This window comes from Cervus elaphus, chromosome 11 (genome assembly GCF_910594005.1).
Source record: "Cervus elaphus chromosome 11, mCerEla1.1, whole genome shotgun sequence".
In the NCBI taxonomy this organism is placed as follows: Eukaryota; Metazoa; Chordata; class Mammalia; order Artiodactyla; family Cervidae; genus Cervus; species Cervus elaphus.
This window is the reverse complement of record NC_057825.1, coordinates 97,102,838-97,129,951: the sequence shown is the minus strand read 5'-3', so window position 1 is coordinate 97,129,951 and position 27,114 is coordinate 97,102,838. Positions and strand designations below refer to the sequence as shown.

Below are 27,114 nucleotides of genomic sequence, written 5' to 3'. Positions count from 1 at the left end.
TCAGACATGACTGAGAGATTGAGCACACACGTTGTCAATGCATGAATTAGTAACATATTTTAGAAATCACTTGGCCAAATTGCCTTGAAACCATGTTTAAGATGAGATTTGAGATACACAGTATGTGAGGCACTGGAAACAGCGACGGGAAAATACCTTCAAATTTTCTCTTTGTGATTAAGTTAAGATTAGTATTTGCTCACTCCATAATGAAACTGAGTTTCAGCCACTGAAACCTCCCACAACTAAAAACAAATATGACTATGAAGTCTTTCTAATAAAAATGCTTGATGGATTGTGAACCCACTACCACTGGTCATTATTAACTACATTTTCTAAAATTCAAACATCACATACCTTGAATGACTAATAAAGCAAAACTCAAAGCTGTGATTAACTCTCTAGTCTGGTTTTCATCATCTCTTCATTAAAAACATCCACCTCACAGACCAAGAAGCCACCTAAACATACCAGCTTTCAGGCCAGTGAGGATGAGTCAGCACATCAGGTTCAAATGGTTATTACAACTATCATCAATATGCACTAGGGGGTTGGAATTTATACACTGTATTTAACTAGTCTGATCATAGTAAAACTTAAACAACAAAAAAAAAGAATTTTTAGGCTGGGTTTGGAAAAAAAAAAACTTGCTAAATATTTACATCCCATACCCACCTCCCTCTCTTTGTATATTGTCCTGGTATGCTTTCCTGGGATAAATAGATACTGAATTCATAGCAGCTTTTTAATGTCTATCAGTGGATGGACAGTGAGCTCAAATTGACTGATGGGTCTAACATCTAATGCTGATCTGAGTAGAAACATGACATTTTCTAAATGCTTCACACCCACTGAATTAATAAGACATTGTGTTTCCAAGGGGTTCTCTGCACTATTTTGGTTGTATTCTTAACATCCCAATATGGGTAGAGTTTTAGCTCCCTTTATTCATCCTGTACTGTGTGGGTGTGCATACGCACAAATACATATCCTAAATCAACTACACTGTTTTCAGGCTTTCTACATCGAAGGTACACCTTCTTATATTTTGATATTCATTTATTTAAAATATGCAATTTACCACATTTGAACTACTGCAGGACACAAAAACACAGCTCTATTTGCTTCTATGCTACTTCTTGGATAAGGACTAACTTCACCCCCCACACTGAACAACAGTTTGACTCCTCCATTTCAGTGACAGACAAAGCCTAATAAGCATGTTTCCAGCTAGCCTGGACTCTGAGAAATATGCTTCCAGATAACAGGGCAGTGTCCTTCTTCCTATCCACGCACCCAAGCGAGCTGTTCCCGTCTGGAGAAGCAAGACACTTCACTGGGAAGGCAATCTTCTTTCTAGCAAAACCTAAACCACTTGTCAGTCATCTTTAGTGTACTGAGCACTGGAGCATCTGTTCCAGAGAGATTTGTTTAGGTTGGTTTCCAACCATGGGATCCATTCAGATTTCAGGCTCACCTTGTACGGAGTCAGATTCCACCTAGCACAGACTTAACTTCTGAGTAGGAAACAACATCTGCCAAGTGTTCCATTCTGGAACCCTATCAACAAGCATGTTACAAAGCATGGTGGATGGATGTTAACTCATCCGTGCCTGGCACGCCTCATAAAAACTCAAGTCCTTCCAGAAACCTTGACAGAAATCAACTGTTTCTCTCCCTGCTATTAACGAGCTCTTGCCAGCTATTCATCTCACGCGTGATGATGACTAATATTCGCCTAATGGCAAGCAGGCGCTCCTTCAGCGAGATCATGCCCAGTATGGCCAGTTGAGCCTTCTGCTCCAACGGCAACACCGCCAGCATCCACCAGGACCACGTGGGACCACTAGGGTTATTCTGCAAAAGAAAGGAAGACAAAATTAGCACCTCAAGTACAAGCCTATTCTCAATGTGGTCTTCTGTCTCATCAACATGAGCAAGAATTAAATGCTGCCTTCTCTCTGAGGTCTACTGCCCCATTCATGCAGCCCTAAAGCCCAAAGCTTACTTTTTAAAAAGCTTTTTATCATTTATTTATTTATTTTTGGCCGGGCTGGGTCTTGCTGGTGTGTGGGCTTTCCTCTAGTTGCAGAGACTGGGGGCTACTCTCTGGTTGCAGTGCGCGGGCTTCTCACCGCTGTGGCTTCTCTTGTGGAGCACGGGCTGTAGGGTGCACAGGCTTCAGCAGTCGAAGTTTCCAGGCTTTACAGCACAGGCTCAATAGTTGGGGCGCACAGGCTTAGCTGCTCTGTGGCGTGTGGGGTCTTCCTGGATCGGGGATTGAACCCGTGTCTCCGGCACTGGCAGGCAGAGTCTCTACCGCAGAGCTACCAGCAAAGCCCCGACGAAGCTCACTTGTATGTTACACACTTAAATGTTACACACTTAATTCACAAAAGGAAGAACCTGCCAAGAGACGCATCTTCCACAGGAAAACGCTTCATGAATTTGTTGTTCTTATTCTCTTGAAACTCTAGTTCATGATTCCCCTGGTGGTTCAGTGACTAAGACTCCATGCTCCCAATACAGGTGACCTGGGTTCAATTCCGGGTCAGGGCACTGGATCCCACATGCCACAACTAGTAAGACCAAGCACAGCCAAATTAATAATAATAAAGCTCTAGTTCAAAGTCTATGGCCCATTAGAAGACGCGATCATAATTTTTAATCTCTACTTTCCAATGTTCTGTTATTGTTTTCTAAACATGCTCTACAAAGCAAAATGTTTATAAAGAAACAGTGTAGGTACAAATTTGACTGTTATAAATCTTATAATAAAGTCAATGAGACAAATATACATATATATGAAATAGCTATATATATATGAGTTACTGTTATATATATATATATGTGTGTGTGTGGTATCATAGTTTAGTTGCTAAGTCGTGTCTGACTCTTGTGACCTCATGGACTGTAGCCCACCAGACTCCTCTGTTCATGGACTTTTCCAGATAAGAATACTGGAATGGTTAGCCATTTCCTTCTCAGGGGATCTTCCTGACCCAGGGATCAAACCCAGGTCTCCTGCATTGCAGGCATATTCTTTTACCAACTGAGCCACCAGGGAAGCCCATTTAATGAGTTACTATTAAATATATATATGAATTATTATGCCACCTGATAGCCTTTATTTCATAACCAAACAGGCACTTCTGGATTGAGCTCTGAGTAAAAGGTAACTACAGAGTTGTTTTCAATATTCCCGGAACTGAAACCAAGATACCCAGGTCTCTCTGCTTCTCCTCCATCCCCACTCCAGAAGCAAGCAGAATCCAAACTGGGAACCAGGGAGGGTGGCTCTGGGCTCACCTTAGCTCAGGGTGAGAGACGAAGAATGGCACCAAGGTCAAAGTGGGCAGCCCAGGTCACCGTGCAGAAGGCACCCACCTCCCCTCCAAGGGAAGACGGCACAGCTGTTGGACAAAACACCATACTCTCTTCCCGCCTCACTTTACAGAGTAGGGAGAAACTGAGTAGCAGGCTTGATGGGAAAGCCTCAGCATAAAGGGGCTTCTCTGCTCGCTCAGACGGTGAAGAATCCGCCTGCAATGGAAGAGACCCAGGTTAGAGAAGCGATCCCTGGGTAGGGAAGATTCCCCTGGAGAAGTGAATGGTTACCCACCTCAGTATTCTTGCCTAGAGAATCCCATGGACAGAGGAGCCTGGCGGGCTACAGTCCATGGGGATGCAAGGAGTTGGACACAACTGAGTGACTAACACTTTCACTTTCAGCATAAAAATACCTCCCACATAGGACCTAAAATCCTCCGCAGTGGGAAGACAGGCGGTCTCCCAAAGGTGTTCACCTTTTGGTTCCCGAAGCCCGTGACTATGCAGCTTACACGGCGGCAGGGACCCTGCAGATGTGAGTGAGTCAGGGACCTGGAGAGGTGCAGAGGTGATGCTGAATTGTTCCTGGCGGGTTCAACCTCATCACAAAGTCCTTCCAGCAGAGAGCTGCTCTGGGCTGTGGTCAGAGGGGGGTGTGAATTATGGAAGAAGGGTCAGAGGTCAACACTGCTGGCCTGGAGGAAGGAAGGGGCCAAGCCCAGAGAAGGGGAGGAAACGGACTACCCTTCAGAGCCTCCAGCAAGGAATCAAGTCTTGCCGTCACTTTGATCGCAGCCTGGAGAGACCTGTGAGCGATTTCTAAGCCCAAACTGTACAATAATAAATTTCTTTTGTTTTTAATCCAGGACAATCATGCAGTGTGTTACAATTAGAGAAAAATTTGGGTTAATAAGCAAAAACACCTAGAAAAAAAGGATAATTCATACTGTCATCAAGCTAGCCTAACCACCTTGCTTTCCGAATCTGAGCTACAAAACAGAGAAGGCGCACAGATTATAATAGAGCAGAGGGTGAGGAATGCCTGAGGGTGATTTTTGACCAAAAGCATTTTCCTGGGTTTGGCAAAGACAGAACTCACATGACAGTAAAAGATACAAGCCACCAAGAAACACGAAAAGAAAGGAAAATTGATGGAAACAATACCAAAGACACTTCATCTGACCCTAAACCTGCTGAGACCTGGCCCTGTCCCCTCCCCTGTCTCCAGGACAGGTGAGTGGGCCCAGCCGGGGGAGCTGCAGGCTCTCAGTCAGAAGCCCGCACCATCCCCTCCTGGCTCTGTCGTCCAAATGCGGGGGAGATGAGCTATTTGCACTTAGCAATGCTTCACAGACCTGAAGCCTGTTCATCACTGAAACACAACGGAATGTTACTCATCCATAAGAGGTACAAAACTGGGTCATTTGGAGTGATGCGGCTGAACCTAGAGTCTGTCATACAAAGCAAAGTCAGTCAGAAAGAGAAAAACAAATACCATATATTAACACATGTACATGGAATCTAGAAAGATGGTACTGATGGACCTATTTGCGGGGCAGGGATAGAGGAGCAGGTGTAGAGAACAGAATTGTGGACACAGAGCGGGAAGGAGAGGGAGGGACAAACTGAGACAGTAGCACTGAAATATACCTACTACTGTGTGCAAAAATAGGTAGCTAGTGGGAATGTGCTATATAACACAGGCGCTCAGCTCCATGACCTGTGATGACCTAGAGGGGTGGGAAGCTGGGGGAGAGGAAGGAGACGTATGTACACACGTGGCCGACTCACTTTGTTGAACAGCAGAAACTAGCGTAACATTATAAAGCAACTATACTCCAATACAAACAAAATCCTATGATAAACCATAACGGAAAAGAACACTAATAAAAGAATGTATACATAGGTATAGCTGAATCACTTTGCTGTATAACAGAAATTAACGACACTGTGAACCAACTATACATCAATAAAAATAAATAAGAAAAAAAAGGAAAAAAACAGCATCACTGAAGCTTGCCTGGGAGCAGAGAGAAAGCCCGTGAAGATGGGACAGAGGACTAGGAAAGCTTCTAAATTAATGACAGAGAATTTTCTCATTTATTCAACGCCCGTTCATTAGGGGTAAGGCAGGATTAGGTACAAAACGTGGAGTCTGTCCTGCTGATGGACGGCAGTTACCAAACCAGCTGATGTTGGTGAGAGAAGTACAAAAGAGGACAGCCAGCCAGAGTAAACTGATTTCTGACAGAAAACACATTACCTCCACGTAGCATTTATCACTTTTGCTCCACAAGGCACATGCTGCTCTATCAGGTGCTTCTCTGGGCTGCTGATACGTGACGTGGTTCACAAACGGCCGTGACGGAGCAGGCGGCAGGGCAGGGCTGCCACGCTCCGCGGTGCTGTGACGTCCCAGCACACGGCAGCAGGAAACGTCAGCACCATGAGAGAAGCCGTGCGGCGGGCCCGAGGCTCAGGTTCTCTGTCCGGCATTAACCCAAAGTGGCTTCAAGTCTGCTCTTCCATGGGAGCTTGCAGTGAGGCGAGCCGGGACGCAGGCTGCTGATACACTGGGTCGGGCAGCATGCCGAGCTCCTCGTACCCTGGGCCTTCCACCTCGTCAAGGAAGACAGACAGCCTTTTCAGCGATTCACTAGCACACTTACGTGTCCATCACACAGTGACCAAGGCCACGTCTGCTGAGCACATTCCCTGCATTGAGCACTTCAGTATTCATTAGAATTTCATAAACGGACAGGTGGCGCTGTTGGTGAAGAATCTGCCTGCCAATCTAGGAGATGTGGGTTCCATCCCTGGGTTGGCAAGATCCCCTGGAGAAGGAAATGGCAACCCACTCCAGTGTTCTTGCCTGGGAAATCCCATGGACAGAGGGGCCTGGCGGGCTACAGTTCGTGGGGTGCAAAGATGGGACAGGACTGAGCGCACACACTCGGGTACACAAGCTCCATGTAGAAGCCTGCACTCTTACACAGTGGGGCTGAGTCTACCCCATGTCCAACAGCAACATCCAGATGTTCCTCTTAGTATCTTGATATAAAGATGTATCTGATATTACCAGGAATCATTTTTAATGGCTACATGCAATCCTCTATTTGAAATATACCATAATTTATTCAACCATTCACATAAGATGTATTTTATTAATAAGATAACACAAATAATATTAAGTAATTATGCAAAGCGGTTTTTTTCATATGTGCATGAGAAGGGGCTGTCATTGCCTCAGGATACATTCCCAGAAGCAGAATTATCAAGTCAAAGAGTTATTATTTAGTTGCTTAGTCGTGTCTGACTCTTTGTGACCCATGGATTATAGCCCACCAGGCTCCTCTGTCTATGGGATTTTCCAGGCAAGAATACTGGAGTGGGTTTGCCATTTCCTTCTCCAGGGGATCTTTCCAATCCAGGGATGGAACCCTTGTCTTCTGCACTGGTAGGCGGATTCTTTACCACTGAGCCACCAGGGTAGTCCAAGTCAAAGAGTTACAGCAGTTTAACACCTGTATTCCATGCCCCCAAACTATATTTCAAAAGACACGCTATAGCAACGGTGCACGCATGGTCTGAGCCTGATGCCAGGAGAGATCCTATGGCTTTAGAAGGACACACCCTGCTGCCTGGGCCCCTCTCACTGCCCAGCAAGGCTCCATCCTACGTAGGAACACTGAGCAGAAATAGCTCCAGGCAGGGGCCAGGGGCCAGGGTTCTTCTGGCTTCCTCCCTCCCTCTCATGTGGGAATGCTAGCCAGTTGCTCAGTCACGCTAGGGTACAACTTCCTCATCTGTAAAATGGGAATAAACCACTAAGGTCCTTCCTGACTGCAAGACTACAGCATTTACTAAAATTGAGGTAGACTCTGGAACTAGATTATAACTTACAACCATTCTTTATTTGATTAAAAAGCAAAGATATCATTTTGCCAACAAAGATCTGTATAGTCAAAGCTATGGTTTTTCCAGCAGTCATGTACAGATGTGAGAGTTGAACCATAAAGAAGGCTGAGCGCCAAAGAATTGATGCTTTTGAACTGTGGAGTTGGAGAAGACTCTTGAGAGTCCCCTGCACAGCAAGATCAAACCAGTCAATCCTAAAGGAAAGCAACCTTGAATACTGTTTGGAAGGACTAATGCTAAAGCTTAAGTTCCTATACTTTGGCCACCTGATGTGAAGAGCCAACTCATTGAAAGAGACCCTGATGCTGGGAAAGATTGAAGGCAGGAGGAGAAGGGGACAACAGAGGATGAGATGGTTGGATGGCATCACTGACTCAATGGACATGAACTTGGACGACTTCCAAGAGATAGTGAGGAACAGGGAAGCCTGGCATGCTGCAGTCCATGGGTTTGCAAAGAGTCGGCCACAACTTAGCGACTAAACAACAACAAAAACAGAAGAGGAACCCAAGAGCCACCACACTCAGTCATCATCTTCAAACCAGCTCCCTGTGCCCCAGACCTTGCCGTTCACCTGGCTGCATTCTGCCCTCTGGCCCGTGAGGCCCGGTGCCCACAGGCGAGCAGAAAGAGCGGCTGGAGAGGAGACGGAGCTGGCACTGCAGGTGACTACTCACCCTTCCATCTTCCAAGTATTCAATGTCCGCTGTGTTGTAGCCGTCTCTGTGACGGTGGCTCGAAACCCGGAAGCGGCTGATCCCCGAGGCGTCAACCACGGAGCTGCCGTCGGGGAATGTCCTGACGTCCTTGACTTCCTGCACGCAGCCGTACTCCGAGATCCTGGCGGGACAGGTGGGAGAGACAGCCGAGAATCAGCAGGTGTGATGTTCAAGGCAAAGGCGTGGGAGACAAGACCAGAATGAAAGGTGGAGTCACAACACAGATGTCCCCAGGCTTATACTTCATTTTGTAATAGGAGCCTCTAGAGATTACCAACATCATCTTAAGTTGTTCTCCAAGAAAAATGAAAAATGATTCATTTAATTATAAGCCCCCTCCTCTTTTTAATCTTCTGGCTGCACTACCCAGCATGTTCACAATTACATAGTGTTAGTCGCTCAGTCCTGTCCAACTCTTTGTGACCCCATGGACTGGACCGCGAGGCTCCTCTGTCCATGGGATTTTCCAGGCAAGAACACTGGGGTGAGCAGCTGTTCCCTTCTCAAGGGGAATCTTGCCAGCCCAGGGATCAAAACCAGATCTCCACGTTGCAGGCAGATTATTTACGATTTGAGCCACCAGGGAAGCCCCGCCACACAGCATGTGGGATCCTATTTCCCCAACCAGGAATCAAACCCCTATCCCCTGCATTGGAAGCGTGGAGTCTCAACCACTGGGAAGTCCCCAGAACCTTTTCTTTGAATACTGATAATTCTTACTCCACGTGCTCAGCAGATAAACACATGCCAAACCATTTGGTGCCCATTTCCATGCATCTTCGTATCATAAGCCAATAGCAGGGCTCGAAGACGTGGAGCGGGCAGGGCACGGTGGGGAAGGCCATGGCGCATGCAAAGATGGGCACATCTCTGGTCAGACTGCGGGGTAAGAGGAATGTTAACTAGGTGTGGGAGCTGTCAGACACGGAAGGGCGTGACAACCGAGGTTCTCTTAATGACAAAACCCTCAGGCTTGCCTAAGCCTTAGGCGGGAGAAGAAAGTCAACAGTCACAGCATGAGAAAGTTCTCAGCAAGCCCTCTTATTTAATCTGATGAGAGAACATGCTTAAGATCACTATGCACACATTCTCATGACCTTGAGGGCACAGTGCTAAGTGACGTTAAGTCAGAGAAAGACAGAAACTGTATGATCTCATTTATATATGGCATCTAAAAACAAACAAAACCAAGTTCATAGATACAGAGGACAGTCAGGGTTACCAGTAGTGGGTGTGTGTGTCTGTGTGTGTGTCTGTGTGTGTGTCTGTGTGTGTATCTGTGTGTGCAATCCGTGAAGGGGGTCAAAAAGCACAAAGTTCCAGTTATAAAATAAACAAGTGCTGGAGATGCAATGCACAGCATGGCGACCATAGTTTAATACTCCTGTATTGCATATTTAAAAGTTGCTAAGAGAATAAGCCTTAAAAAGCTCTTATCACAATAAAAATATCGTAACTTTGTCTGGAGAAAGATGTTAACTTAGATTTACTATGGTGATCATTTCACCGTAGACACAAATATCGACTCACTCTGTTGTACACTTGAAACTAGTATAATGTTAAACGTCGGTTACATCACAAGAAAAATAAGAAAAAATTCTGATGAAAGCAAAAATGACAGATGTCAAAAGTAATGAATTCTACTAATAAATAAAAAAGACTAGAAGAATGGTAAGATCTCAATACTCACAGGTCAATACAACACAAAACTTTAATCACTTTAAAAGAAAAAAAAAAACAACTGTCAAGCCTATTTTGAGGGGAAAAAAGCCTGTTTTCAAACACCTTCTGTTTTTAATGAACTGTGCCTTTTCAGTTCTGAAAAATTCAGTATTGCTTATTTAGACATAAAAAGCAGCTATATTATTTTGTCAAAACACACTTTTGGAATATTTCTTACAATCTTCTTCAATTAAATTCCATAAACTCTTTGCAATTAATTTTTTTTTTTTTTTGAGGCCAATTTCTCTGCCAAAGAGGGGGAAAAAAACTGAGATAGAGCTGTGAGGTTAGCCAGGATTTTCTTCTTTAACCTCCACTCAGCACGAAGTACCTAGAATACAAGGACTGACTTACCGTCATTTCTTCATCACAGATTCTTTTTCTGTCAGACAGCTCATCTGAGAAATACTGAAATATTAATTCTTCAGCCAGAGCAGTTCTATTAAAATTTCTGCTTGCCAACAACTGTGACAAAACAAAGTTAAATAATACTGCCTGGTATTTAATTCCTTTTTTTCTTTTTAAGATTTTTCTTTATCTATTTTTGACGTGAACCATTTTTAAAGTCTTTATTGAATTTGTAAAAATATTGTTTCTGTTTTACGTTTTGGTTTTTTGTCTGCAAGTCATGTCAGATCTTAGCTCCCTAACCAGGGATGGAGCCCACACACTCCGGAAGGGAAGATTAAGTCCTAACCACTGCACCAGGAAAGGAAGTCCCTATGGTAATCAATGCTTAAGGAAAAAGAGCTCTCTTTCGTAGGGAGCTGGGGTCTCAGAAGACAAAAGGGACTGAGGTGAGAGAGATGGAAGGTCGGCCCTGTGAGGGAGGGGCGGGCTGTTCCTCCCCCAGGAAAGCATCTCAGCAGACAGGGTTTGCCTGGAGGAAGGAAGAGGCAGTACCAGCTTGCTGGCGTCTACACTCTCCATGGAGAATCAGGTCAGGGAAGGGAGAGGGAGTGAGTAGCAGGTGGTGGAAGACAAGAGAAATATCAAAGAATCGCCTTGGAGGGTGAAAAGCTGAAGCTACCGGAGAAGAACAGCAAAAATGACTAATGGTGTTTCAAGTCTCAGATTTAAGATTATGAATTTCAACTGAAATTTAATCTTCCCTACTTTGTGGGTTGACTCTAGCTTTGCTCTTTACTTATACCGACACACACAAAAGCAGAAAGAGCTGACTTTGTCAGGACTGAGAATGGGAGCTAAAGGACCAAGGAATTAAAAGCTGCATGTGAAGGGAAAGGAGGTGGAGGCCAAATTTAAAAAGTGCCCGGATTAGTCACTTCCAGAGAAACACCTACTGAAAGTTTTCCTTTTTTTTTTTTCTGAAAGTTTTTCTTTGCACACGGGACAATGTGGGGCGTGGTCCAGGCAGCGTTCGAGGCATTTCAGGCAAAGCGTGTGTCCACAGGGCGTAGTCACAGGTTCAAAGAGCAACCTGCAGAAACATCTGGGTTTTCAGCAAGACACGTCCACAGTAGACTTTCAAAAGAATCTGTTTATACCCATTTTCCGTATTTATCTTCCTTATCGGGTTTTTATAAAATAAAGCAATTGTTATTGAGGTGTATGTAATTTCTCTGACAATAGGAGACACAGAGGTAAAGAGCAGACTTTTGGACTCAGTGGGAGAAGGAATGGGTGGGATGATTTGAGAGAACAGCATTGAAACATATGCATGATCAATGTAAAACATGACCAGTGGAAGTTCGATGCATGAAGCTGGGCACCCAAAGCTGGTGCTCTGTGACAACCTGGAGGAATGAGGTGGGAGGGAGTTGGGAGGGGATTTCAGGATGCAGGGGACACAGGTATACTTATGGCGAACTCATACAGATGGATGGCAAAAACCATCACAATATTGTAATTATCCTCAAATTAAAACAAATAATTTTTTTAAAAGCCCATTACGTTTAGGACACAAAATTCAGAGAGGCTGGATTTTTCACAGTGGTGTAGATGCTGTGTCACCACACCTCATGCAAAGGGCACACCCGAAGTCAGCCACCTCTGTGGGGAGCTCTTCACTTTCTCCTGTGTTAGAGTTCACATTTCTTTGGGGTAAGGAGTCTGCCTCTGAAAACATTTAAATGCTATAATTAACACTTGTACATCTGGGTAAGAGAAAGCAGTAAAGTGTATTTCCTCTGGCTAAAGGGTTTTACAGGCTTCTCTGGTGGCCCTGATGGTAAAGAATATGCCCACAGTGTGGGAGATTCAGGTTCAATCCTTGGTTCAGGAAGATCCCCTAAAGAAGGGAAGAGCTACCCACTACAGTATCCTTGCCTGGAGAATTCCATGGACAGAGGAGCCTGGTGGGCTACAGTCCACTGGGTCACAAAGAGTTGGACATGAATGAAGCGACTGAGCATGCACGCAGGGACACATTTAAATGAGTTTTAAATGTCCTTGACAGTTCCAGGACCCCCAGGGACGCCAAGATCCCTGATGCTGGATGGAGTCCCTTACAGAAAACGGTGTGGTGTTTGCCTATAACCTAAGCACACCGGCCCCCCACACACGGCACAGCCTAGAGGCATCTCGGGGTCAGTTCCAGTCCACTGCAATAAAGTGAACACCGCAATAAACTGAGTCGTTCAAATCGTTTTTGGTTTCTCAGTGCAGATAAAACTTACATTTGGACTTCCCTGGTGGCTCAGGGTTAAAGAATCTACCTGTCAATGCAGGAGGCATGAGTTCGATCACTGACCTGGGAAGATCCCACATGCCACGGAAAAACTAAGCCTGCGCACCACGACGACTGAGCCTGTGCTCTAGAGCCGGGGAGCCGCGGCTAATGAGCCCGGAGCCGCGACTGCCGAGCCCGGGAGCTGCACCTACTGAAGCCCGAGCACCTAGAGCCCTGCTCTGCCACAAGAGCAGCCGCCGCAGTGAGGAGTCTGAGCACTGCGACTAGAGTAGCCCTCACCCTCCACACTAGAGGGAGCTCGCGAGCAGCAGCAAGGACCCGGCACAGACAAAAATAAATAAAGTTTAAAGTTTAAAAAAACACCGTAGGTCTCGCCGGCTGCCCGCCTTGCGCTGCAATCATGGTGGACGTGATGGAGTCGCCCAAGGCGCGCATCAACGCCTGCATGCTAGCTCAGTTCATCGACCAGCCGGTCTGCTTCGTAGGGAGGCTGGAGAAGATTCATCCCACTGGGAAAATGTTTTTACTCTTTCAGATGGTGAGGGAAAAAATGGAACTATTGAGTTGATGGAGCCTCTTGATGAAGACATCTCTGGAATTGTGGAAGTAATTGGAAGAGTGACAGCCAAGGCAACCATTATGTGTGCATCTTATGTCCAGTTTAGAGAAGATAATCATCCTTTTGATCTTGGGCTTTACAATGAGGCTGTGAAGATTACCCATGAGTTCCCTCAGTTTTTTCCTTTGGGAGTTGTGCAGTATGGTTGAACTATTTTGATGATTGCTAGTGAGCTACACTGAGGACTATTAAAGGAGGCCCCTGATATTGGAAGGAGCAGTTCCTGAGATTTTTAATATTTGATTTGTTCTCTTCTTAATTTCATTTACCTAACTTTATTAGATATTCCAGTGTGCCATTTTTGACAGAACTGGCTTATTGACAGTTCTCATCTAAGTTCTCATAAAGAACAATTTCTCTGGCATATGGTCAGATTTAAAATGCAAGGAAGAAAAAAACGGTTGGTGTTTTTTGCTTTATTAATAAAAGCTTATGTGCTGTTGGTCATATCGTTCTTCTTTCAGTCACCTGTTCAAGCACAAACTTGGAATTTAATAGCTGCCAAGTCAGGGCTTAAGATTTCCCAAATGAACCCCTGGGCCAACTGTGTTAAGAATGTACTGCTACCTCATGAAGTATACCATGTTAACCACTTCCTTGACACTGCGAAAAAATGATATTAAAAGAGCAAACAGAATTAAAAAAAAACCTTATGTTTACACTCTACTGTGGTCCACTAAGTGTGCAGTAGCATTATGCCTAAAAAACAATGCACATATGTTAATCAAAAATAGTGTTAGTCGCTCAGTCGTGTCTGACTCTTTGTGACCCCATGGACTATATAGCCCGCCAGGCTCCTCTGTCCATGGAATTCTCCAGGCAAGAGTACTGGAGTGAGTAACCATTCCCTTCTCCAGGGCATCTTCTGAACCCAGGGATGGAACCTTGGTCTCCCGCATTACAGGCAGATTCTTTACCATCTGAGCCACCAGGGAAGCCCTAATTAAAAATAATGTATTGTAAATGGGCTAACCATTTCCTGACAATACAGGTTTGCCACAAACTTTGAATCTGTTAATAATAATAATAATAATCTGCAAAGCACAATAAATGAGGCATGCCTATACCTTAAATCATCTCCAGATTACTAATAATACTTATAGCAATATATGTAAATGTTATGTAAATAGTTGCTACACAGGGTAAAAGCAAGTTTTGCTTTTTGGCACTTTCTGAAATTTTTTTCCCAAATATTTTTGACCCATGGTCAGTTGAATCCACATGTACTGAAGCCTGACTGTATATAGCCATTATTTAGCTATAAGCCATGAATAAAAGTTAAAGTTATACCTAAATTTCTCTGCTTTTTTTGGCTATGAAGTCTTTATAGAAGTAACCACTGAAACTGGCCTATAGTCTGAAAGGTGATATATTCATTTCATTATTCATCTTAAACTCCTATATAAAAAAATTTTTTAAGTATATTAAGCATCAGCCAACAGGCTATCACTCTACAGTCACATACTCCATGACAACCAGCCTACTGACCTTTCTTGGGAATTTTCCCAGTGGCGTTCACATCGTGTGCATCCTCTGAGTCACTCGGAAACTGTCTCTTTAAACCAGTGCTGGGCTCCGTTGGAAGGATGTCGTCTAACACCTCCTGATCCTCTTCACAGTGTAAGCCCAGTATGAAATGTAAAACTGAGGAACTGTTATTTCTAAACACATCAGGTTTCTCAGATGGATTCTGATAAAGTAGGAACAAAGAATCCTGAATACTAAAGACATCATAGCGTAAGAAAAAAAGTTCAGGCAATAGCCTTTCTTGGGAACCTTTGGAAAAAAAGAAGGCTTACACTCTTCTTTCATAATGGGTTTCATCTATTAATTGTTGAGATGAACTGTACAGTTTTCATGGTAAAATATAAGGATAATTTCTTCTTGAGGGAGCAACTGAACACCTGTATTCATATATTCAAATTATCCCTGTGCTTTCTTTTCTCTAAGACAAAATAATTTCAAGTCTCCTGAGGTTTGGGGTGTTTTGGAATGTTCTAGAAGTTTCTTTCAATCTTCAGTGATTTTTTAAAAAAATATTTTATTTATTTACTTGGCTGCGCCAGTCTTAGTTGCATGTGGAATCTCTAGTTGCAGCATGTGACACCTAGTTCCCTGACCAGGGATCAAACCCAGGCTCTCTGCATTGCAGGCACAGAGTCTTAGCCACTGGACTACTAGGGAAGCCCCATCAATCTTCAGTGATTTTCAGTACTTCCACCAACAACCTTTGAAAGTTTTAACTCTCAAGAGGAGAAGCCAGAACTGGTCTTGAGAAGTACTAGCTAACGGAACAGCAACATCTGAATAACTTGTAAATGTTCAAAACTACATTGAGCTTAATGGAGATAATTACGACAGTGACGTCCCTGGTGGTTCAGTAGTTAAAGAAGCCACCTCTCAATGCGGGTGACGTGAGTCCACCCCTGGTCAGGACACTAAGACCCCACATTCCCTGGAGCAGCAAAGCCCAAGAGCCACAGCTGGGGAATCCGTGTGCTGCAACAAGAGATCCTGCATGCTGCAACTGAGACCTTACGCAGCTAAATTTAAAAAAGAAAAAAAAGAGAGAGAGAGAATATTGACAAATACGTGCACTTCCCACCTTAGACCTTCCTGCACTGCCACCGTCCTCCACAGGACCCTGGCTGGTCACACAGCTCTGACAGTGAGCCTTTAATCTCGTGTTCAACAGTATGTTTGGGTGGAAGATGTTAAATTCTGAGGCATATTTTCTGAAGCTGGGAAAAACACCTCACACAGTACCTACAAAACTGCCAAGAGGAAAAAAGCATTTTTTAAAACACTTTTGAAAAATACATAACAAACCTAAAAGATTCACAGAAAATGTAAAAACAAGAACTCATGGTCACTGGAAATGCTTAGGCTGTGTAACTACCATACAAGCTTTTTTAACAGGGTAGGTCCTTACACCAAGTGACTTGATGACCTCTAATAAGATTAGGCTAAAGATCTGCATAAAAGAGCAGGTATTTCTGCATCTTGTTGGAGAAGCTTTGCTGAAAATTTCAAGTCAACCTATGTAGCTGAATTGATATATTTTGCATATATCACAATGTCTTTTATGTGGCTCCTGCACAAACTATAACATTTGAATTACAAACCCCAGGATAAATCACCTTGCATCCCCAGGGTCACACATTAACCTTGTCTCACTGATACCTGTCATTAATGCAGCAGAGGTGAGATATATGTGCTCCTGACTCATGAGACGTGCTGCATTATTCATAAATGAAGGTTATCAAATGCGTGAACTCATCATTATCACTGTGCATTTTAAATCACACTGTCATGAATATTCAGAGCTACATTCCTCGCTTATTTTACACAAAGGAGCTACTCAGCCTGAACACAAAGGCAGAAGGTAAGACTCAAAGAAGCAAGTCATTGAAGGGGAATCACACCTTCTGGGCTTCTTTCTTCACTGAGTTACATTCAGGATTTAGAGCAAGGCAATAGAGAAACTCCTTCAACGTCTCCTTACTTCTTCCCAGGCCAGAGAGAGCCTGGGCTTTCACATGATGCCCCTGGATGCATCCAAAGACAAACATTTGAAAAAAACAGTGTGATGATACACTTGCGTACAAACAGCCCTGAAAAAAATCACTGGAACTGTTTTATTTTCATATCAAATAGAATAAACACAAGCCCACGGAGGATGGCTTCAGATCAACCACGTTATAAAGCAGGCAAACCTGAATGTCCCACAAGTATGATCCACGATCAGAACACCAGAGTCCACACTTGGAGTCTGATCCCAAAGCAGGTGCAAGAGAGAATTGGATGTCTGGCCCTTTAACTCACTCAGTAATCAGAGGTCACTACCATGTTCCTGTCTTCAAGGTGCATACGGTCTTGTGGGAACAGACACACACGATAGAAGTAACTATAACAAAGTGTTAACATACAAAGTACCACAACAGAAATGAACAGAACACAACATGGATCTGTATTTCCCAACAGCATTTTGTTTTTGCTTTATGGATGCAATATTTTCTCAAATCACTATATATTGTGATTTGTTTGTTTGACTAGTTCACGTGTTATATTTCCATTGGAGTCAGTTGTTTCCTGCCGGGAGCCATTATGGGAGATCCCACCCATGATGAGGTCATGAAGAAAATACCGGACAGGCAAAGCTGTCCGGGATATAAGGGACCCTCCAGGTTGGCCTCGGCCTCTACCCCACTCTGTATCCTCCCCCCTTTCCTGCTGTTGTTCTTGTTTGCCCTGCTGCGGATTCTTGTGTTGCCTGCCGAGAGCTCTCCTGTTCCTCTTTCACTGAATAAAGACCAACTTAAAACCCTAATTAATAAATCTCCTGGACACTGGTACCCTGTGAAGGGGCCAGGGATGAAGGAAATGCTTCAGTTCAAACCCTTTTGCTGGCATTCTGGCTTGTTTGATAAATATGTGCTTCCATTGCAAAAAATGCTCATGATTGTTCTAAACATCCTAAGCACAGTACGCTAACAAAAGAAACTATTAAGCATAGGTCCCTCCACGGGGTAAGAAAGGCTCCACAAATAAAATAGCCACAAATGTGCCTAATAAAAAATACTTTAGATAGAGATTAGCTGGTGACTTCTTGCAGGTAGTTAACTTTTAGACTAAGAGCCTGTTTTGTGCTATATCTGCTGTTTTTGCAATCCTTTGCATTTCTGTTCTGTAAAAATGTAATCCTATCTAGTTCCCATGAAGATGACACCTAATAGAAAGAAAATAGATTTACCACAAAAAAGACAGGGTCGGCTACTGAGGTTGCTTAAAGTTATACCAGGTGCAAGCCATAAATTGTCAACAGGCCTGAAAGCCAAAAGATATTATACATAGAGATTAACCATTAAAAAAGGCCCTAATAGGCACAGAGCCCTTTGGGGGGTGAGGAAGCCCTATTAGAGAATACAAAACATATTGTTTTAAACATGGTTATTGGATCAACGTTTGATTGATGTTAATGTGCTGAGGTTGTACAGTGGAAACTATTGTTAATATAGCTGGAGATCTAGTAAAATAAGAGTTTAGCCCTAGTGTAAAAACAATAAGATAATTGTTAATTTTAACCAGGAGTGCTAAACAGGGGCTGCCTCACCAGAGCCACAGAGTCTTTGTGTGTTAAACTTTTTAGATAAATTTAGCTGAGAACTTCTGCAAATAGACTGACTTTTATGTTAACAGGATTGTATTTCTATTATGTTGCAACTTGCTGTACCATGAGACTGCCACTTTTCTGTTTTCTGCTAACCTCAAGGCCAGAAGATAATGTACAAAAAATCTATGGAAAAGACTCTCATAAACAAAAATATACAGAGCACACCTGGTTTCGTGGAGGACAAGCTGATGTAATGTTAAACTAAGTCTGTGTGCTTATCTCCCCCTTAGAAATGTACCAGCTTAGGGTATAAAGGGTACGGTGAAAAATAAAGCAACTGCCAGACTCTGCTGCACACTCCCGTCTGGTCTCTTTCTCTTTCTTTCTTTCTCTCTCTCTCTCATTCGCCGACGCCGTTCATCCTGAGGGTTCCCCTGGATCCTGCTGGGGCTGGACCCTGGCAGTTTCCATCATTTAATCTTTCTCTTCTTGCGCTGTTGAGTTTTTTTTTTGTTGGTCCTCAGTTCTTCGCTCATATTTAAGAAAGATGAACTACTTTCAGCAGGTTTCCTCTGACACTGAATCAGTTAGATTCTAAGATGACTGGATGGATGGATGACTGGGTGGATGGATGGATACTGGATATATGGATGGATGGATGACTGGATGAATGGATGACTGGATAGATGGATGGATGACTGAATGGATGGATGGATGGATGGATGACTTGGTGGATGACAATATAGATGGGTGGATGGATGACTGGATGGATGGATAACTGGGCAGATGGATGACTGGGTAGATGAATGACTGGGTGGATGACAATATAGATGGGTGGATGGATGACTGGATAGATGGATGGATGGATGAATGTCTGACTGGATGGATGGATGGACAGACGGATGGATGGATGAATGAATGACCAGATGAATGGATGGATGGATGAATGGATGGATGGATGAATGGATGGGTGGATGACTGGATAGATGGGTGGATGAATGGATGACTGGATAGATGGATGGATGGATGGATGGATGGATGACTGGGTGGATGACTGGATAGATGGACAGTTGGATGAATGGATGACTAGATAGATGGATGGATGACTGGATGGATGAATGGATGGATGAATGATTGGATGACTGGATGGATGGATGATTGGATGACTGGATGGATGGATGACTAAATGGATGGAAGACTGGATGGATGGATGGATGGTTGGATAGATGAATAGATGACTGAATGGATGGATGACTGGATAGATAAAATAAAGGAAAAAGGGAGAACAGGCTACATATTGTCTATTAGCCTGGGTTAATGTTTCTTCAGTGTTTCTAAAACAAATGTAATTAGAAAGTAATACGGCGGGAGGAAAAATATCTTAATTATTAAATAGAGAATGCTATAGGTGTTTATCTCATTACAAGTTCTTTAAAACTTTAAAATCTCTTAAGGGGTTTAAAATTCAAAGATTCATGAAAAAAGCTACACCTTTTATTCTTTGGCTTACAAATCTTCTCAAGGACAATTTAAGCTATCATTGTTAGGTCAGCCAACCTTAATTTGTATCACAGAGAAAGAGATATCGGAACTTCCCAGCTAAGACACAGAGATTAAAATTATTCCAGAATACATACAAAGCTCACCCTTTTACTAACATTGCCTATATTCACCGTGTATGTTAGGGCTCTACTGCTGGTCATGATTATTACATGATCTTCCTATTTAAACCATCATCTTAAACATTTAACTCACAAATTTATACAGTTCTCTTATTTTGTTTACATGTTTATTCAGTGCATAAGGCATATTATTCAGTTAATCATCTACTAAGAGTAATCTAAACTAGTGTTTCTTATCTAGATCCAGTTGGAAACTTGGTCTTTTCAACTGTGCTGGATTATTATGAACTGGATTGCAACATTTAGACTACCTATAAACTGAGAGAAATGTATACTGTCTATAGCTGCCTGATCACAATAGTCTTATTTAATAATTTATTAAGAACATTCCATAAATTTACATTTATTATCTCCAAAGCCGACCCATACAAATACCTTAGGCAAGAGAGGTTCATTCTGACAAACTTCACCAGCATCCTGCAGAGCCTGCTCACAGTTCTTCATGGATAAACACAACTCTGCTTGCAGCAGCAATAATGAATTATCACCAGGAGCTGAAAGACATTAGGGATGGAAATAAACAAACATGACTGCATTTTAAAAAATTATCTTTAAGCGATTAAAAAGATTAAATTAGAAAACGAACATAAAGGTAAGCCTACTTTGTTGGTGGGAATGTAAACAGCCACTGTGGAGAAGGGTATGGAGATTCTTTAACAAACCAGGAAGAAAACTACCATGAAAGTGAAAGTGGAAGTCACTCAGTCATGTCCAACTCTGTGTGACTCCTTGTGATTGTTTTTTTGTCACTTTCAAGATTTCCTTTTGTGTGAGTATTTATATGAATGTTTATATGATTGTGTGAAAGTCATTCAGTCGTGTCCGACTCTTAGCGACCCCATGGACTGTATAGTCCATGGAATTCTCCAGGCCAGAATCCTGGAGTGGGTAGCCTTTCCCTTCTCCAGAGGATCTTCCCAACCCAGGGATAGAACCTAGGTCTCCTGCATTGCAGGTGGATTCTTTACCAACTGAGCTATCACAGACAATTAGGAAACTACAGTTCATAAAGACATGTGTAGAACCCTGGTGGTCCAGGGGCTGAGACTCCAAGCTCCCAATACAGGGGGCCCGGGTTCCATCCCTGGCCTGGGAACCAGATCACAAGCCACAACTTTAAAAAAAAAAAAAAAAAGAGATCCCACATGCTGCAAGGAAGATCGAAGATCCCACATGCTACAACTAAGACCCAGCACAAATAAATTTTTTAAAAAAGACACATGTATCCCAATGTTCTCCGCAGCACTATTCACAATAGCCAGGACATGGAAGCAATCTAAATGTTCACTGACAGATGAATGGATAAAGAAGTTGTGGCACATATATACAATGGAATATTACTCAGCCATAAAAAGGAATGAATTTGACTCAGTTGTAATGAGACGGATAAACCTAGAGCCTGTTATACAGAGTAAAGAAAGTCAGAAAGAGAAAAACAAATATATTAATGCATATATATGGAATCTAGAAAAATAGTACTGATGAACCTATTTACAGAGAAGAAATGGAGACACAGATGTAGAGAATGGACTTGTGGACACAGTAGCGAAAAGAGAGGCTAGGAGAAATTGAGAAAAAAGCATTGACATATATACAATATCATATGAAAAACAAATAACCAGCAGGAAACTGCTGTGTAACACAGGAGCCCAGCCTGACACTCCGTGATGACCTAGAGGAGGGATGGAGGCAGGAGGCGCAAGACAGAGGGAACATTTTTATAATTATGACTGGTTTGCACCGATGTATTGCAGAAACCATCACAACGTTGTAAAGCAACTGTCCTCCAATTTAAAAAAAGGTAAAATAAATAACTTCCTCTCAAATCATATGTAGAGTTTCGTAGTTTGGTAAGTATATTTTACATGGCTTCTCTCAGGCAATCAGAAAAGAGAATGAGTGATATCTCAAAATGCATCAAGAAAACAGACTGCTACACACACACTAGCTACAACATAATTTCCACTGAGTAAACGCTGAGCCATCTTAATGTTATAACTAGGCATATAAAAATAAAAGATTCAGAGTAATTTTCTTGAAAGTACACAAGGAAACTTGCACTTAAAAACAGAATAGTAAAACATAATTTGTTTTTCTATACAACTGAGTGGGTGCAGATTCATGACCATAATTGTTCTCATAATATGTTCTCTTAAGTGGGAAAAGAAGGGAAAAAAATCTTTTCCCTAGATTCTTCAAACAGAAGAGATCTTGAGAATTACTCATATGCTACCAAGGACCTAAGTCCAGCTACACAGAAGCCAAGAGACTAGTGGCAGTGTATGGGATTGCAGAGAAGGCAGGGTACCATGGAAATATGACAAAGTCAGAGCTCATGAAAGCAGAACCATTACAGCTATATCTTACGCTGCTGGACATAATTCACTCTACCCATACTCATGGTAGGATCTCTGAAACAGGGCTGAAGTGTGCCTTTTAGTTGATTGATAAATATTCGGGGCACCTAAGATGTGTTCTCATCTCTCCACTTCACACATGTTTTCAGCTTGCTCAAAATCCTTGAGCTTGACCTTTTCCTCCAAGTACTTGGTGCTTTCCAAACCCTACTCTATACCTTCTTAGTTTACACAGTTAACTGGGAAAACATGCATAAAAGAACTCATGCAAAAAGATAACTGTATCAAGACATGGTGAGCAGGCATTGCTCATAAATGTGTTATTGCTACAAGTGTATAATATAGAGAAGGGCATGACAGGGGCAAAAGGGGGCAAAGGGGAAAGGGACAGCAGGAATGGAAAGTCAAACAAGAAAAAGCTGAATTTTTAAAAAGACATTGACTAGCTACAACAGAGATCAGCAACTTTTTTTTCTGTAAAAGGCCAGGTATTAAATACTTTACACTTTGCAGGACAAGAGGTTAACTCAAGGATACACAGGTATTTATATAACAAGGCAGAAAACAAATTTTTATAACTTATTTGCTAATAAAATTCAAAATATTTTTGTAATATAGGTCCATGGGGTCACAAAGAGTCAGACATGACTTGAGCACACACATACACAATTAGAAAAACGCAATTCTCTTCCAGAAGGTAAAATTTTCTCAATTCAGGTTCAGAGTTAGGGTCCCCTGTCATAAAAATCAACTGAAAATGTTCACCACCTGATCTATAGTGAAATTTTACATATTCATCTTTGAAAATGCTCACAGGTACTATGCAATACTGATGTCAGTCCACAAACATGATTTTACTTAAAATTTTTTTTTGACGTGGACCATCTTTAAAGCCTTCATTGAATTTGTTACAATACTGCTTCTATTTTATGTGTTGTTTTTTGGCCACCAAAAAACTACATGGGTAGTTCCCCCACCAGGTATTGAACCCAAGGCCCCGGAATTGGAAATGTGGAGTGTTAACCATTGGACCACCAGGGAAGTCCCAAACATGTAGATTTTAGTTGAGTATTTCAATGCCTGGAAGGTGTTCACAGAATTCTATTATATTTGTCTCATGATATTAGCCTCTGTAGTCAGTCTGTACTGAACATAATTGCAGATTAATCCTTTCCAATCCAATACCAGGTTAAAGTGCCTCAAGGGCACAGTTAAATGCATTTTGAAACACAGAAATCTTTAGAGACTTTTGGAAATACAAAACAAACCAAAAAGAGAGAGAGAGAGAGAGAGAGAAAGAAAATGCTGCTGGAAATATATTCTGAGCTTGGGAAATATACCTACTGAAAATCTCCGTGAAAATGGAAATTTCCATCTTGTTCCCACTTTGCTACAAGTTGATTCTCTGGAATGCTCTAAATAATCACACCTGATTAAAAAAAATAGCGGACTCTTGCATTCTAGTATTTGTACTGTTTCCTTTGACCTGGCAACAACAGCGGTGATAGTGAACATTTTTCTCTTATTCTTGAATTAAAAAAAAAAAGTGTCCAATGTTTTAACATGAAGTATGTTTGCTAAAATCTTCTGAGAGAGAATATTTATCAAATTAGGTTAAGCTGCCTCTTATTCCTAGTTTCTTATAAGGGCATTATAACATGCGGGTATGTTACATGTAGTATGTCTCTCCCCTGGTATTACAGTGCATCACACTGATGCTAATGTTGAATTACCCTTACATTTCAGAGATAAGTCTCCCCTCTTGACCTTAACTCTTACTACATAGCTGGATTCAAAATACTAAGAAATTTAATTAAAGTTTGGGCATCTATGTACCTATGTAATGTGATGGTGATGGTGTAGTCGCTAAGTCCTGTCTAACCCTGCGACCCCAGGGACTGTAGCCCGCCACACTCCTCCTTCCATGGGGTTTTCCAGGCAAAAATACCGGAGTGGGCTGCCATTTCCTCCTCCAGGGGGTATATAACCACCTGAAAAGCTAATTACACCGTAACAACACCTAACGGCCTTGGAGAGAGGAGGGAGGTCAGAGCCTGACTGCAGTGTAAGAGCATCCTTCCTGGATTCACCAGCTGAATCCCCAAAGCAGACCCGGCCCCACCACACGGCTCTCTTCTGCGCCCTGCCCCTGAGCGTGAGCCATCTGCATTTCCCTGCACGACCACCGAAAACCCTTCACTATACCTCCACCCCTTCACTCCTAAGACAGGGTGAAAAAAGCAGTCTTGGCCTCACAAGACGGTTCAGCAATGCCGCGGAGGTCCTGGAAAAGACCGCCCGCGGGTGCACCTGGCCTCTGCTCTTCGCCTCACCACCTCCAGAAAGCAAGTTCTCCCGGCACGGGCCTGCGGCTCAACAGGTGCGCGGGCAAGCGGCCCTGCGCCCGCGCCCACTTAGCCAGGTCCAGGGCTTGGTGACACCAGGCCAGCGCGGCTTCGGGCTGCCGCTGGCGCTGCAGGTTCCGCGCCTGGCCCGCCAGCCTGCGCGCCCGGGAAGCACTTCTCCAGCAGGCCGCTCAGCACCACGCTGACCCGGCTCGGCGCAGCGCCCGCACACGGTGAGGCCGCACGGCAGCGTCACTGGCTTGTGCAGCAGCCGCGGGCAGCGCGGGAAGCCCAGCAGGTCCCGGGGGGCCTCCCCGGGGGCGCGGAGCGGGCTTTCCCGCAGTTCGCGCGGGCCCAGGGCGCGCGCCAGGCTGGCCGTCGGTTCCCCCAGCTCGTCCGGCCGCAGCGCCCCCAGGCACTCGGGGAGGCGGCCAGCGCGGGCCAGCGCGTCCCCCAGCCGCAGGCACAGGTCGCGGTCGGGCTGCGCCAGGCCGGCCAGCGCCGAGCGGAAGAGCTCGGCCGCCGTGTCGTACTCGCCCGCGCGGAAGACCTCGTCGCCCTCGTCCACGCGCTGTGCCGGCGGCTCCCCGCAGCCGCAGCCGCGACAGGGTGGCGGGACCGCTCGGGGCTCATGACCGCGGGGCTGCGGCGACGGCGAGGCCTGGAGGAAGCTCACTGCCCGGGTCCCGCCGGCGGGAGCGCGGCCGCTTCCTTCGCCGCAGGCCAAGCGAGTCTGGGGGCGGCGTTCCACCGCCCGCGGCGGGCGCAGGGCGGGGCCGGCACGGCGGGCTTCTGGCAGCTGAGACAGCCCCGCCCGGTGCAGGACCGCGGCGACACCTCCCCGGACGGAGGCTTCCGCAAACCCTCCTCTCCTCGCCCCCGGCGACTCCGCGCGCGTGTGCGTGCGCGCTCGTCTCCACGCGCCCCCCGCCCGCGCGTTCTCTGCGCGCCTTCCGCGACTTCTAGGGCCCGCAGCCCCCTCCGCTCTTGTAACAGGTGCCCTCAGCCCGCCCGGCGCTCAGCTCTGCGCGCTGAGTGCCAGCCTGGCTCCAACGCCTGGCCAAGACCACCACCTGCGGCTGTGGTTAAAAAGAGAACAGATAAGTACCAAGGGTTTAGGTGCAATATGGTGACTGTGGCTAACGTGGCGTACCATGCACGGGAAAGTTGTTAAGAGAGCAAATCCAAGAGTTCTCATCACAAGGAGAAATTTTGTTTTTCCCTTCTTTCTTTTCCTTTCTTTCTATTGCATCTATAGGAAAAGATGCAGAAGGGAATGGTTACCCACTCCAGTATTCTTGCCCAGGAAATCCAAAGACAGAGGTAGCCTAGCGGGCTGCAGTCCATGGGGTCACAAAGAGTCGGACACGACTGAGGCCACTTAGCCAGCACACAAGATCACATTCTGTTTGAGAGGAACTTAAGGCATCACAGTGGATGTTCCCAATTAGGAGAGGTCAGTCAGGTTACACAGCATGAACATGGCAGGGGTCAGTGGGCTTGACCCCTCCACACAGTCTGGGCTGAGCACTGGTTGAGCACCCTAGGGCCAGATGGGTCATGATGGGTTCCTCAGAAGCCCACCTTCAAGACCATTCTATTGAGTTCCATCACCTCTGCATTGTTTGGGGACCACACGTGGATTATCTATTGATAGTGATCAATACATAATTGAGGCTCCAAAGGATCTCTGCTGGTGAGTGCTCAGGGCCAGTCCCAGCTCCTCCCAGAACAGCCTGGGCTGGCTGGGCTTTAGGTCTTACCCCCACCCCCATTCTAATGAACTGCTGCCTAATTGTCATCCTAATTAAGGGCACCTGCTGGGGAAATCTGCCTCTCTGATCCAGGTTGCTGTTGCACTGGTCACAGTTCTTTTGTCCCTGGATGATCATGGGCTGACTCGGGTCTCGTTTTCACCATGATGTTTGTTTATCTAAGTTGGCCTCCACTCAGTCACCTGGATAATCAGGAGTAGACTGTGCTGTGGGGCGGTGGGCACAGCTCCCAGACGTTGCTGCTCTAAAGATGCTCTGCCAGCCAATGGCACTGACATCACCTGGAGTTGATTAGAAAGGAAAGATCTGGGGCCCCACTCAGAAGAGGCACTTTAACAAGAGCTGCAAGTGATAGGACATGCATTGCTCAAGACCCAGCTGTACCCCTCAGAGGGCGGGGGAAGGGGAGCCACCTTCGGGCATTTACCTTCTCTGGAGTGAAAAGGAGACCAAATGAGCAGCAACCAAATTGGAGGAGTGAAGGGGAATATAGGTACCTGATACTACCTGATAGACTGACCCCAGCCCTTGATGGACACTGAGTATATTGTTGTTGTTTAGTTGCTCAGTCGTATCTGACTCTTTGCAATGCCATGGACTGCAGCCTGCAATGCTGCTCTGTCCATGGGATTTCCCAGGCAAGAATACTGGAGTGCATTGCCATTTTCTTCTCCAGGGGATCTTCCTGACCCAGGGATCGAACCTACAGCTCCTGCACTGGCAGGCAGATTTTTTACCACTGAGCCCCCTGGGAAGCCTGGGCACTGAGGATGCTTGTTCCTTATTTTCACAGTTAATATTCACACTACCATTATATTGAGAAAACATGGTGATATTCAAATGAGTTGTTGTTCAGTCGCTCAGTCGTGTCTGACACTTGG

The 27,114-nt window shown here is 44.5% G+C and overlaps 1 protein-coding gene and 1 pseudogene across 1 annotated transcript; one reads left to right on the top strand and one right to left on the bottom strand.

The window, feature by feature from the left end:
• On the bottom strand, positions 1 to 24,573 carry LONRF2 (LON peptidase N-terminal domain and ring finger 2). The gene is given in 14 exon segments (XM_043918591.1): positions 1 to 1,857; positions 5,800 to 5,949; positions 7,926 to 8,088; positions 8,688 to 8,846; positions 10,036 to 10,156; positions 11,018 to 11,130; positions 11,669 to 11,762; positions 14,450 to 14,651; positions 15,567 to 15,659; positions 15,662 to 15,727; positions 16,387 to 16,509; positions 20,132 to 20,250; positions 23,458 to 23,542; positions 24,370 to 24,573. Coding segments are annotated over 13 exon segments (1,629 nt in total). The 5' UTR covers positions 23,489 to 23,542; positions 24,370 to 24,573; the 3' UTR covers positions 1 to 1,662.
• LOC122703963 lies at positions 12,743 to 13,121 on the top strand (annotated as a pseudogene).
• Positions 24,574 to 27,114: the final 2,541 nt, after the last annotated feature.